This window comes from Oncorhynchus gorbuscha, linkage group LG05 (genome assembly GCF_021184085.1).
Source record: "Oncorhynchus gorbuscha isolate QuinsamMale2020 ecotype Even-year linkage group LG05, OgorEven_v1.0, whole genome shotgun sequence".
NCBI lineage: Eukaryota > Metazoa > Chordata > Actinopteri > Salmoniformes > Salmonidae > Oncorhynchus > Oncorhynchus gorbuscha.
In genome coordinates this window covers 335,951-349,639 of record NC_060177.1, presented here as the reverse complement: position 1 = coordinate 349,639, position 13,689 = coordinate 335,951, and the positions used below count along the sequence as shown (strand labels likewise).

Below are 13,689 nucleotides of genomic sequence, written 5' to 3'. Positions count from 1 at the left end.
AGGAAATGTGTCGCAAGGTCAGTGCTTTACGGGATCAGTTTCAACTTCAACTGGGGATGTCCCAAAGATCCAAATTAGCAAGGATCATATGTTAAGGACGGCTTTGGTTAGCCAATTTCTGACGTAAAAGGTAATAGTAACTTCAAAGTGAACAATGAAGCCAAATGTCATTTTCTTTTGTGTCGACAGTATATTAACTAGCAAGTATTTCTGTGTCTCTTGTCAGAAGAGTTTTGAGAAAAGTCTGTGTGTAAAGCTTCACAATGTTTGTTTCCAATGCCACTGATGCTAACGTAACGTTAGCTAATAAGGAGACACACGACACGAGCTAGCAACTCGGGTAAGAAAACTTTCCAATCAGTGTTGAGGCAGAACACTCTTGATTGGTTGATCGATCAAAAGGGGTATGATGACATCAGTATTTAACCTTCCCAGGTATTGATGACATTACGACATATCCGCTTTCTCAGCAGGATGCCAGTATACGTCAGAAAAGGGCCTGCAGATATCCCCGAGCCCCCCGACAACGGCCACGGTGATGACGAGGAGGAGTTGTTCCTGAGTGACCCTGATCAACTCCAGGACCAGCTCCCCCAGCCGTTCAGAATGATAGACAAGGTCCTGGACAGACTTGTAGACAGGGCATGGGACTTCATCTCACAGAGAGAAACTGTCAGGGTCACAGAGCAAGCTATTAAAACTATACCCATTATGCAGGCCTCAGGGGACGTAAAGGTACAAACCCATATATTTTCTCAAGTATCTTCTTTTAGCCTTATAAACTTATGTTATGTTATTGACATGATGAAACTTGATGCATAAAACCCAGTCTAATTGTGTTCACCACATGATAGTCCAACACATATCCTGTGTTTGTTCCCAGCTCCCTGTGAGGACCAACTGCGTGGCCTGCTCTGAGGATGGCAGGTACATCTTCCTGGGTCACCCCCACGGCCTGTCTGTTATGGCTCAGCCCCAGGGAATCACCACCTCCTCCTCTTCCTCTCCCTACTGTGTGCCAGTATGGCAGGAGGACCAGGTAGAGATCACCTCTCTTCAGATCACCTGTCTCGGGGAGATGGTCTACCTGCTAGCATCCCTGGATGATATGGGTAACACCACACATTTAAACAGAACACTATTATATCATATGACTATGGGTAACACCACAGAATTACACTATTATATCATATGTCTATGGATAACACCACAGAATTACACTATTATATCATATGACTATGGTAACACCACAGAATTACACTATTATATCATATGACTATGGATAACACCAAAACTATTCTAGTTGTTCTTTCTATCTCCTCACCCACCTCCTCCTCTCCCTCATCCATCTCCTCTCCGTCCTCTTCTACCAACTCCTCACCCACCTCTCCCTCATCCACCTCCTCTTCCTCCAACTCCTCACCCACCTCCTCCTCTCCCTCATCCACCTCCTCTCCCTCCTCTTTTACCAACTCCTCACCCACCTCCTCCTCTCCCTCATCCACCTCCTCTCCCTCCTCTTCCTCAACTCCTCACCCACCTCCTCCTCTCCCTCATCCACCTCCTCTCCCTCCTCTTTTACCAACTCCTCACCCACCTCCTCCTCTCCCTTATCCTCCTCCTCTCCCTCATCAACCTCCTCTTCCTCCAACTCCTCACCTCCTTCCCCTCTTCCTCTACTTGTTCCTCTTACACCTCCTCATCTGACTGTAGGTGTTGCCAGACTGTTTGCTTATTCCTCAGAAACCACCCACCTGATAAAAGTCATGAACGAAACAGTAAGTTTGGTCTTTATTTTTCCATTGGCTCATTCATCCCCCCTCCCTCTATCCTCTCCCCTGTACATGTTCCCCAGGTCGTTGCTGGAAATGAGTGTGTTCTCAGTCAACTGATTACATTTACATTTACATTTAAGTCATTTAGCAGACGCTCTTATCCAGAGCGACTTACAAATTGGTGCATTCACCTTATGACATCCAGTGGAACAGCCACTTTACAATAGTGCATCTAAATCTTTTAAGGGGGGGGGGTGAGAAGGATTACTTTATCCTATCCTAGGTATTCCTTAAAGAGATGGCGTCGTGATCTGGTAAAATAAGGGTTAAGTGAAAAATAAATCAGAATTTAATGACCATTTTGATTCAGTTTTGTTTTTATCACAATATGTTATTGTTAGGAATTAAGTTAGTCAGTTTCCCATTATAACATCCCACCATTAGGGGGCAGCATTCAGAAGGTACTTTGAGCACCAGCAAGGCTGGATAAAGGAGTATGTAGCTCATAGGTGTGAGTGAGGTTAGTGCTATCCGGAATCCTTGGGACTAGGGCATTACATTTTGTCAGCCGGTAACTGTCATGCAAATGGCTGCCGGTCTTACGGTAATGAACCTTTAATTAACATAAACACATGTAGCATCTCCAGGCCACTGATGTGCACCTTTTTTTGGTTGGTGTTCTACATGCAGCATCTTAAATGCTTTGAATGAATCAGCACCTTAGAAAGGCTGTCCATTTAGTTGTTTGCCTTTGAAACAACATCCAATGACCATGTTTTCCACTCAGTTTCAACCTGTTGAAGTTATTTCTTCAAATTGATCAATCACCTTTATCAATCACCTTTATCAATTACAGTGAGGTCAAACAATGTAGCCTAATTGAATTTTAAAAGTATGATACTGTTTTGATGACGGGTTTGATGCAATTTTTCGATTGCATTTGAATTGATGTCAGAGTGATTACTTGGACAATAGAGCCCTGAGTACCAGGCCGTTAGGACCTGTTGGAGGGACAATAAAGCCCTGAGTACCAGGTCGTTAGGACCTGATGGAGGGACAATAGAGCCCTGAGTACCAGGCCATTAGGACCTGTTGGAGGGACAATAGAGCCCTGAGTACCAGGCCGCTAGGACCTGATGGAGGGACAATAGAGCCCTGAGTACCAGGCCATTAGGACCTGATGGAGGGACAAGAGAGCCCTGAGTACGAGGCCATTAGGACCTGATGGAGGGACGAGAGAGCCCTGAGTACGAGGCCATTAGGACCTGATGGAGGGACGAGAGAGCCCTGAGTACCAGGCCATTATCGTCCTGTTGTAGGGACAAGAGAGCCCTGAGTACCAGGCCATTATGGTCCTGTTGGAGGGACAATAGAGCCCTGAGTACCAGACCATTAGGGACCTGATGGAGGGACAATATAGCCCTGAGTACCAGGCCGTTAGGACCTGATGGAGGGACGATAGAGCCCTGAGTACCAGGCCGCTAGGACCTGATGGAGGGACAATAGAGCCCTGAGTACCAGGCCATTAGGACCTGATGGAGGGACAAGAGAGCCCTGAGTACGAGGCCATTAGGACCTGATGGACAATAGAGCCCTGAGTACCAGGGTCCTGTTGGAGGGAGAGCCCTGAGTACCAGGCCATTATCGTCCTGTTGTAGGGACAAGAGAGCCCTGAGTACCAGGCCATTATCGTCCTGTTGTAGGGACAAGAGAGCCCTGAGTACCAGGCCATTATCGTCCTGTTGTAGGGACAATAGAGCCCTGAGTACCAGGCCATTATCGTCCTGTTGTAGGGACAAGAGAGCCCTGAGTACCAGGCCATTATCGTCCTGTTGGAGGGACAATAGAGCCCTGAGTACCAGGCCATTATCGTCCTGTTGGAGGGACAATAGAGCCCTGAGTTCCAGGCCATTAGGACCTGATGGAGGGACAATAGAGCCCTGAGTACCAGGCCATTAGGACCTGATGGAGGGACAATATAGCCCTGAGTACCAGGCCATTAGGTCCTGTTGGAGGGACAATAGAGCCCTGAGTACCAGGCCATCAAGATCCCTGTCAGTGATTGGCGGGTGATTGCAGAGTCTGAGGTGGAAGGCAATGGACATAGTTTGTCTAGTTGGTTTCATCCCAGTTATCATTAGATTATATCATTATATCTTACCATGCACCTTTTAATGTGACCAGGATGACCTCAACCAGAGAAGTGTCTGTGTGAAGTTTGAACTGTCCAGAGGAGGAGACTACGGAGCTGCTACCATCAGCTGTAAGGTTTATTACACAACATAGATCATGGTCACATCTCATCTGCATAATGATGAATACATCATCCTGAATATTAAATTACATAGATCATGGTCACATCTCATCTGCATAATGATGAATACATCATCCTGAATATTAAACTACATAGATCATGGTCACATCTCATCTGCACAATGATTAATACATCATCCTGAATATTAAATTGACTTAAAATGTCAGTGGTTCACTATAACAATTAGACAACACAGTAATGTATTGATTATCTGTGGTATGTGTATAAACAATATTGTTTCTAGTGGAGGTTAGTTACATGTCAAGTGTCCTGGCACCTGGCAGTGTCCTGGCACCTGGCAGTGACCTGGCTTCACATCAGTGTCCTGGCACCTGGCTTCACAACAGTGTCCTGGCACCTGGCTTCACAACAGTGTCCTGGCACCTGGCTTCACAACAGTGTCCTGGCACCTGGCTTCACAACAGTGTCCTGGCACAACAGTGTCCTGGCACCTGGCTTCACAACAGTGTCCTGGCACCTGGTTTCACAACAGTGTCCTGGCACAACAGTGTCCTGGCACCTGGCTTCACAACAGTGTCCTGGCACAACAGTGTCCTGGCACCTGGCTTCACAACAGTGTCCTGGCACCTGGCTTCACAACAGTGTCCTGGCACAACAGTGTCCTGGCACAACAGTGTCCTGGCACAACAGTGTCCTGGCACCTGGCTTCATAACAGTGTCCTGGCACCTGGCTTCACAACAGTGTCCTGACACAACAGTGTCCTGGAACCTGGCTTCACAACAGTGTCCTGGCACCTGGCTTCACAACAGTGTCCTGGCACAACAGCGTCCTGGCACCTGGCTTCACAACAGTGTCCTGGCACCTGGCTTCACAAAAGTGTCCTGGCACCTGGCTTCACAACAGTATCCTGGCACAACAGTATCCTGGCACAACAGTGTCCTGGCACAACAGTGTCCTGGCACCTGGCTTCATAACAGTGTCCTGGCACCTGGCTTCACAACAGTGTCCTGGCACAACAGTGTCCTGGAACCTGGCTTCACAACAGTGTCCTGGCACCTGGCTTCACAACAGTGTCCTGGGACAACAGTGTCCTGGCACAAAAGTGTCCTGGCACCTGGCTTCATAACAGTTGAAAAGATTGACGAGTGACGGAAGTGATCGCCTGGGATTGAAAAGGACCCTTTCCATCTGTTTAGTCCAGTCCTAAGTACAGTATGCAGGCCTTTCCATCTGTTTAGTCCAGTCCTAAGTACAGTATGCAGGCCTTTCCATCTGTTTAGTCCAGTCCTAAGTACAGTATGCAGGCCTTTCCATCTGTTTAGTCCAGTCCTAAGTACAGTATGCAGGCCTTTCCATCTGTTTAGTCCAGTCCTAAGTACAGTATGCAGGCCTTTCCATCTGTTTAGTCCAGTCCTAAGTACAGTATGCAGGCCTTTCCATCTGTTTAGTCCAGTCCTAAGTACAGTATGCAGGCCTTTCCATCTGTTTAGTCCAGTCCTAAGTACAGTATGCAGGCCTTTCCATCTGTTTAGTCCAGTCCTAAGTACAGTATGCAGGCCTTTCCATCTGTTTAGTCCAGTCCTAAGTACAGTATGCAGGCCTTTCCATCTGTTTAGTCCAGTCCTAAGTACAGTATGCAGGCCTTTCCATCTGTTTAGTCCAGTCCTATGTACAGTATGCAGGCCTTTCCATCTGTTTAGTCCAGTCCTAAGTACAGTATGCAGGCCTTTCCATCTGTTTAGTCCAGTCCTAAGTACAGTATGCAGGCCTTTCCATCTGTTTAGTCCAGTCCTAAGTACAGTATGCAGGCCTTTCCATCTGTTTAGTCCAGTCCTAAGTATGCATCTAGAATATTTCATTCAATCCTCATATTATTTTCATGTCTCCCACCAGGTAATGGTTGTCAGTGTTTAGAGGTGTACAGATTCCCTAAAGACTCCTGGCTGAAAGAGCTGTCCCAGCATGCACCTGGAGTAGGAGATACAGGCAAACTGTCTCCTGTCGCCATGCTGATGAAGATCAAACCACCTAAACCTCACACAGGTACTTCCCATGACATACTGTCCTACCAAACTTTAACAGATCACAGTCGGGTCGTTCCATGTCATTTCAGCAAGACATGACCCCCACCATCTCAGATCGATCTGAAATAGTTTCTGTTGTAGAAACAGATAAGTTCAGCATTCCTGAATCATTATTTTGTTTAAATATAATTTGATCTCTAAGAAATTAAGCTTATTGATTTTATTTTCATTTATAGGATTCATATAATATTCAATAAATATATTACCTAACATCCAATTTGGACCCAACTTTATTTCTAACAATGAGTCCGACATGAGAAATCTAAATAAATGGTCAAAATCCATCCACGGACCGCCCCCCATGACTTCCCCCCATGACTTCCCCCCATGACTGCCCCCCATGATTGCCCCCCATGATCGCCTCCCATGACCGCCCCCAATGACCGCACCCCATGACCGACCGCTCCCCTATGACCACCCCCATGACTGCCCCCATTACCGACCGCCCCCCATGACTGCCCCCCATTACCGACCGCCCCCATGACTGCCCCCATAACTGCCCCCATTACCGACCGCCCCCATGACTGCCCCCATTACCGACCGCCCCTATGACCGCCCCCACACCAATCCCACCCCAACAATGAGTATATACCATCAGAGGGCCAGGGAGAGGAGTAGGAGGAGGAGGTCCAAGGAGAGGAGTAGGAGGAGGAGGTCCAGGGAGAGGAGGTCCAGGGAGAGGAGGAGGTCCAGGGAGAGGAGGAGGAGGTCCAGGGAGAGGAGGAGGAGGTCCAGGGAGAGGGGGAGGAGGTCTAGGGGAGGGGGAGGAGGTCTAGGGAGAGGAGGAGGAGGTCTAGGGAGAGGAGGAGGAGGTCTAGGGAGAGGAGGGGGAGGAGGAGGAGGTCCAGGGAGAGGAGGAGGAGGTCCATGGAGAGGAGGGGGAGGAGGAGGAGGTCCAGGGAGAGGAGGAGGAGGTCCAGGGAGAGGAGGAGGAGACCCAGGGAGAAGAGGAGGCAGAGGTCCAGGGAGAAGAGGAGGAGGTGGTCCAGGGAGAGGAGGAGGAGGAGGTCCAGGGAGAGGAGGAGGAGGAGGTCCAGGGAGAAGAGGAGGTCCAGGAAGAGGAGGAGGAGGAGGTCCAGGAAGAGGAGGAGGAGGAGGTCCAGGAAGAGGAGGCGGAGGAGGTCCAGGGAGAGGAGGAGGAGGAGGTCCAGGAAGAGGAGGGGGAGGAGGAGGAGGTCCAGGAAGAGGAGGAGGAGGAGGTCCAGGAAGAGGAGGGGGAGGAGGAGGAGGTCCAGGGAGAGGAGGAGGCGGAGGAGGTCCAGGGAGAGGAGGAGGAGGTCCAGGGAGAGGAGGAGGAGGAGGTCCAGGGAGAGGAGGAGGTATGATGGCAACCCTTGCTTTGGTTTTGTTTACCTGGCCACTGTTTCAAATGCTGTTTTAGCATTTGTGGCACAAATCCCATGCGAGTCAACGGTACATATATTAGCCTTTTTGTGCTTTGTATCTAAGTAAGATAATACAGTTACACAATCCATTTTTGATACTTTAGGATGATTTGTATTTATTATGGATCCCCATTACTCTTCCTGGGGTCTGGCAAAATGAAGGTAGTTATAGAACTTTTAAACATTACAATACATTCATTACAGTATTCACAACACACTGTGTGTGCCCTCAGGCCCATACTCCACTAACACATATCTACAGTCCATAGTCTGTTCTGGGGACTGTGTAGAGACCTCTTGTGGACCTCTTGTCTCACGGTTTGTACAACATGGCTGCGTTCCAAATGGCACCCTATTACCTATATAGTGTTCTGATGAACATGAAGCATGAAAATGCTACTATACGTACCATTGACTTGCATTGAATTTGTGCCACAAATGCTAAGTTAGCTCTTGAGACAGTGGCTGAAAAACCCAAGCATTGGTTGCTGTCACACCTTGCTGTCTGTAGACAACCAATGTCATTTTGCAATTTAGGTGAACAATCCCTTTAACATTGGGGGGGTCTTCAAACTTTCCCACCTAATAGCATGAACAGCACCGTCTAGGGGTCAGAACCTGTATTGTTGTTGTTGGGGTGTTGTGGGTCTGGGTGGCTACTGACCATTCCTTTGGATTCCTCATGTCGGACTCATTGGTAGAAAAAGTTTGGTCCAAATTGGATGTTAGGTACTATATTTATTTTAATATTATATGAATCCTATATATTAAAAATGCCAATTTGGCTGCAATCAATTAGCTTAATTTCTCAGATGTCAAATTGTATTTCAACAAAAAAATGTTGCAGGAATGCTAATCTCATCTGTTTCTGACAACAGAAATTATTTCAGATCGATCTGAGATGGTGGGTGTCAAAATCCTCTTTGTGCTTTTTGAGGTGGAATGACCCGGTTACCAAACAGTAGTTTAAAAAAATATATTGTAAAGACATTGTATCAAGATGAGAATAACAGGAAGACATTGTATCAACATGAGAATAACAGATATACATTGTATCAACATGAGAATAACAGGAAGACATTGTATCAACATGAGAATTACAGATATACATTGTATCAACATGAGAATAACAGGAAGACATTGTATCAACATGAGAATAACAGGAAGGCATTGTATCAACATGAGAATAACAGGAAGGCATTGTATCAACATGAGAATAACAGGAAGACATTGTATCAACATGAGAATAACAGGAAGACATTGTATCAACATGAGAATTACAGATATACATTGTATCAACATGAGAATAACAGGAAGACATTGTATCAACATGAGAATAACAGGAAGGCATTGTATCAACATGAGAATAACAGGAAGACATTGTATCAACATGAGAATTACAGATATACATTGTATCAACATGAGAATTACAGATATACATTGTATCAACATGAGAATTACAGGAAGGCAAAATGTCTGTCATATTTGATAGGCTCTACCACAGTGGTTCTTAACCTTGTTGGAGGTACTGAACCCCAACAGTTTCATATGCGCATTCACCGAACCCTTCTTAATTGAATTTTTTTTTTCAAAACATAGGTATATATTTGACTGGTGCACAAAATGAACCATGCATCAACATCACTGTGTTCAAAGAACAAAATCATCAAAACATTTTCACACAGATTATCATTTTCACACAAAAACAAAAACATAATAATGAATATATACTGCAAATCAGTGTGACTTCTGCTGTTGCCTTTCAGAGACCAGTTCAGAAATGCGCGGCTTCACCTTGGCAAGTGCCACTCTCATGTCATTTTCGCAACAAAGTCTGTTCCTTTTCTTCGTTTTTATGTCCAGCATCCTTGAAAAGGATTGCTCACAAAGATATGTTGTAACAAACGGTATGAAAATCTCCAGAGCTTCTTAGCAATAACAGGGTACGTTACCATTTGTTGACACCAAAACGTTGAAAGTGTTGTTCTGAAGAGTTGCTGTTGAACTGGCTCTGCTGAATTTCAATGATTTCATCGAGGTATTCATCATTGACATCTGTTGTCTCAACACTAAACGTGAACGGCTGTCTCACCCATGCTGGATATGACTCTCTTGTAGGGAAGTATCCGTCGAGAGCCTTTGCAAGCTCATCTAAGTGCGTGGCAATGGCTTGCTTCAGTTCAGCGGGTACAGAAATGTCTCCGATTCCAGATACATTTTCGATCTTACTGACACAGTCGTCCAGCAGGGGAAAGTTTGCGAAGTTATTGTTCTCTGTTCGTCGTTTCCATAACGGTAGCTTTTTTTGAAAAGCCTTCAGGTTTTCCTCCGCTTCGATGATGTTGACTCCACCGCCCTGCATCTTTTGATTGAGATGATTGAGAGCTGCAAAGATATCGGCCATGTACGCTAAAATGAGAATGAACTCAGAATTTTTGAAGCAATCTGCATGACAATGTTGGTGCTCTTGCAAAAACAGGGCTAATTCCACACGCACGGCAAAAACACGATTCATTACCTGTCCCCGGGATAACCACCTAACGTTAGAATGGTACAGAAGTACCTCGAATTCAGAGCCCATTTCTTTACACAGCTCACTGAAGATGCGATGCCGCAGAGCACTAGTTCGCACATAGTTCACGCATTCCACTACAATTTTTAATACTTCTGCCAGTTTTGGAGGCAAGGTTTTTGTTGCCAACGCATGCCTGTGCAGAATACAATGCGTAACAATGTGTGGTGCATCGGCTTTCACTAGCGCACCAAAACCAGACTTTCTTCCCAGCGTGACTGGAGCTCCGTCCGAACAAACTGCAGAAACCATATCCCACGAAAGATTGTTGTCTTTGAAGAAGTCATCCACAAGTTTCTTCACATCGGTTGCCTTAGTTGTTGTTGTAAGAGGCTTACAAAATAAAAATTCTTCCTTTATCACGTCGTCTTTCACATAGCGCACGAATACAGCAATCTGGCTTAGATTGGAAATGTCTGTGGTCTCGTCGAGTTGAAGGCTGAATTTTGCCGGGCTTGAAATCAGATCTGCAACTACTTGAGCAAAGATGTCTTTGCTCATGTCCTCTATTCTGTCGCTGATGGTGTCATTTGAAAGAGGAATTTGGGATATCTTAACTTCGGCCTCTTTTCCCAGCATGATATTCGCCATCTTCAACACAGCTGGATTTATGAGTGTTTCACCAATGGTGTGTGGTTTGCCCTGCTTTGCGATCAGGTAAGCAACTTCGTACGATGCTGTGAGGATCGGTTTGTTGATGGGTACAAAGCCGAGAACAGGCAGAGTAGCCTTTTCATCGAATCTGGCTCTCTTCACCTTGAATTCAGCGAGCGTTGTGTTCTTGTACTTTCCATCTCCATGCAGCTTAAGGAAGTGTTCTCTTAGTTTTGCCGGTGCTAGTCTAGAATTGCTCAACTTGGCATTGCAAATCATGCAGTTAGGACGCTGACTCCCATCACGTTCGGTTATACATGTAATTTCATATTGTACATATTCGTCCGACCACTTTCTTTTTTTGCTCGACATAGTAAGTATGAGGGAATTAAAATATTAAGAAAGAAATCACAAGACGTACCATCACCATTGTCACAAACTGAGCGCGCCAAATTCCCTGCAGCACAGATAGGCCAAGCGATGTAGCGTGATCACCTGCAGCCAATGATGGCCAAGCGGAGCGTGTCATCACGAATCATATGAATCGGATGTTTGTCTTGACCTCCGCCGAACCCCTGAGACTGACTCACCGAACCCCTGGGGTTCGATCGAACCCAGGTTAAGAACCACTGCTCTACCATGAAGAGTCCATTTGAGGTGTTGCAGAAGACCGAGGATGGCAATGTGATTGGCTCAGGACAGAACCACCTGATCAGCAGTCGCCAATGGGAGGACCAGGACGCTGTGTTTAAGTCTGTATACAGGAAGTACATGGTTACTAACCCCAGCAACACTACAGACCCAGAGGACAGACCCAGGTAAACACAACAGTTGAATGAGAGTGGTTAGTCTTAAAATCCTCAGATTGTAATGATAACAGAAAATAAGACCTGACAGGGCCCTGTGTCCTCAGTCTGAATCAGACTATACCCAGACATCTACTGATGATCTGTTAGGGCCCTGTGTCCTCAGTCTGAATCAGACTATACCCAGACAGCTACTAATGATCTGTTAGGGCCCTGTGTCCTCAGTCTGAATCAGACTATACCCAGACAGCTACTGATGATCTGTTAGGGCCCTGTGTCCTCAGTCTGAATCAGACTATACCCAGACAGCTACTCATCATCAGTTGAATCATCTAGTCTGTTGAATCATGATTTCTTAGTGAGCCTCTTGTTTTTCCAGCCTCTCGTATCAGTAAGGTATCCAGGGGGTTGGGAAAAAGGGAAGCTTCCGTTTCAAAATAGGACAATAAGGAAGTTGTTGAATGATAATGAGAGGATTAATCTGGCCTGGGCGACCGTGTCAGGAAGTTGTTGATTGATAATGAGAGGATTAATCTGGCCTGGGCGGCCGTGTCAGGAAGTTGTTGATTGATAATGAGAGGATTAATCTGGCCTGGGTGGCCGTGTCAGGAAGTTGTTGATTTATAATGAGAGGATTAATCTGGCCTGGGCGGCCGTGTCAGGAAGTTGTTGATTGATAATGAGAGGATTAATCTGGCCTGGGCGGCCGTGTCAGGAAGTTGTTGATTGATAATGAGAGGATTAATCTGGCCTGGGTGGCCGTGTCAGGAAGTTGTTGATTGATAATGAGAGGATTAATCTGGCCTGGGTGGCCGTGTCAGGAAGTTGTTGATTGATAATGAGAGGATTAATCTGGCCTGGGCGGCCGTGTAAGGAAGTTGTTGATTTATAATGAGAGGATTAATCTGGCCTGGGCGACCGTGTCAGGAAGTTGTTGATTGATAATGAGAGGATTAATCTGGCCTGGGCGGCCGTGTCAGGAAGTTGTTGATTGATAATGAGAGGATTAATCTGGCCTGGGTGGCCGTGTCAGGAAGTTGTTGATTGATAATGAGAGGATTAATCTGGCCTGGGCGGCCGTGTAAGCGTGTTTTGCACCTGGTGAAGCTGATTAGTTTTGGAACCAGGCTGCCCCCCGGGTGTGAGCCAGGTGCCCTGCTCTGTCCCACAGTGGAGTCAGATCAAAACACAAGTGATGTAATTAACCACTGTAGTTATTAGTATGATTCTGTGTTTTCACATTACAAAAGTTATTTATTTTGATAAAAACACTTTATCTGCCTTCCCACTGAAAACTAGTTCTAAAATCCAAACATGTATTTTATGCAAAAGAGATGTATGTTTCTGGATGATGCACCATGCTGCCTTGTTGACAACATGACCGAGTGATGCAGATTACTGTTCCATTTGAGAAGGGCCACCGACCGGTGCGCCTCGGCTCAGCATAATGGAATCCGCACATTGCTTGCCTTTGGACTTCAATCACTCCATCATGAGCTCATGTTGACATCGACTTTAGACTTGGAAATGAAAGGTGCACTAGTGTTGTAACCGTGGAGATGACATGTTAGTGTTGTAACCATGGAGGTGCTGTGTTTGAAGCTGTGTGACCAGTCACTTCCTGCTTCCTGGAGGTCTGTTTCCTGTCCTGGGAGGAGTTAAGCCTCAGACAGGTGGGTTAAGACAATTTAACAAATGTTTTTTCATTACATTTGAATGTCATGAATTTGTTTTTAAATATTCCATTGATGCCATCAGTTCTGTATTTAAATCTTGAATTGATGCCATCAGTTCTGTATTTAAATCTTGAATTGATGCCATGGGTCCTGTTGCAGATTGAGATCGACAACACATAAAATATCAATTTTATCCACTCTTAAATCAAATGTTTTTATCTTACTCTCTTCTTAGAAGCATCCCTTCTATTTGTAGTAAAATACATCCCCTTTATCGAATTAAAATCAAATGTATTTATAAATGTATTTATAAATCACTTTTTACATCAGCAGATAGGTGCTATACAGAAACCCTGCCTAAAACAACAAGTAATGCAGATGTAGAAGCACTGTGGCTAGGAAAAACTTCCTAGAAAGGCAGGAACCTAGGAAGAAACCTAGAGAGGATCCAGGCTCTGAGGGGTGGCCAGTCATCTTCTGGCTGTGCCGGGTGGAGATTTTAAGAGTACATAGCCATTAAG

General features: G+C 45.7%; 2 protein-coding genes across 4 annotated transcripts in view; both read left to right on the top strand.

The window, feature by feature from the left end:
- Nucleotides 1-6,209, top strand: LOC124034978 (WD repeat-containing protein 93-like). 3 transcript variants are annotated; one of them, XM_046348369.1, is made up of 7 exons: nt 14-130; nt 304-340; nt 471-735; nt 884-1,112; nt 1,714-1,778; nt 3,960-4,038; nt 5,945-6,209. In XM_046348369.1, the coding sequence occupies exons 3-7, from the start codon at nt 475-477 to the stop codon at nt 6,172-6,174; spliced, it is 864 nt and encodes a 287-aa protein (XP_046204325.1). In that variant the 5' UTR covers nt 14-130; nt 304-340; nt 471-474; the 3' UTR covers nt 6,175-6,209. The 3 variants fall into 3 exon arrangements, with proteins under 3 accessions (XP_046204324.1, XP_046204326.1, XP_046204325.1); XM_046348368.1 differs by lacking the exon at nt 304-340 and having other exon boundaries at nt 1-130; XM_046348370.1 differs by lacking the exon at nt 304-340 and having other exon boundaries at nt 7-130; nt 474-735.
- A 5,116-nt stretch (nt 6,210-11,325) lies between these two features.
- Nucleotides 11,326-13,689, top strand: part of LOC124035350 (WD repeat-containing protein 93-like) — a 42,082-nt gene continuing 39,718 nt past the window's right edge. The window contains exons 1-2 of the mRNA XM_046348815.1: nt 11,326-11,504; nt 13,095-13,165. Coding sequence (XP_046204771.1) covers nt 11,326-11,504; nt 13,095-13,165 — 250 coding nt within the window. The remainder of the gene's footprint in view (nt 11,505-13,094; nt 13,166-13,689) is intronic.

Coding starts and splice junctions, on each gene's coding strand:
- LOC124034978 (XM_046348368.1), top strand. CDS start 475: ATGCCAGTATACGTCAGAAAAGGGCCTGCAGATATCCCCGAGCCCCCC. Junction 1,113..1,713: donor AGCATCCCTGGATGATATGG/GTAACACCACAC, acceptor ATCTGACTGTAG/GTGTTGCCAGACTGTTTGCT. Junction 4,039..5,944: donor CGGAGCTGCTACCATCAGCT/GTAAGGTTTATT, acceptor GTCTCCCACCAG/GTAATGGTTGTCAGTGTTTA.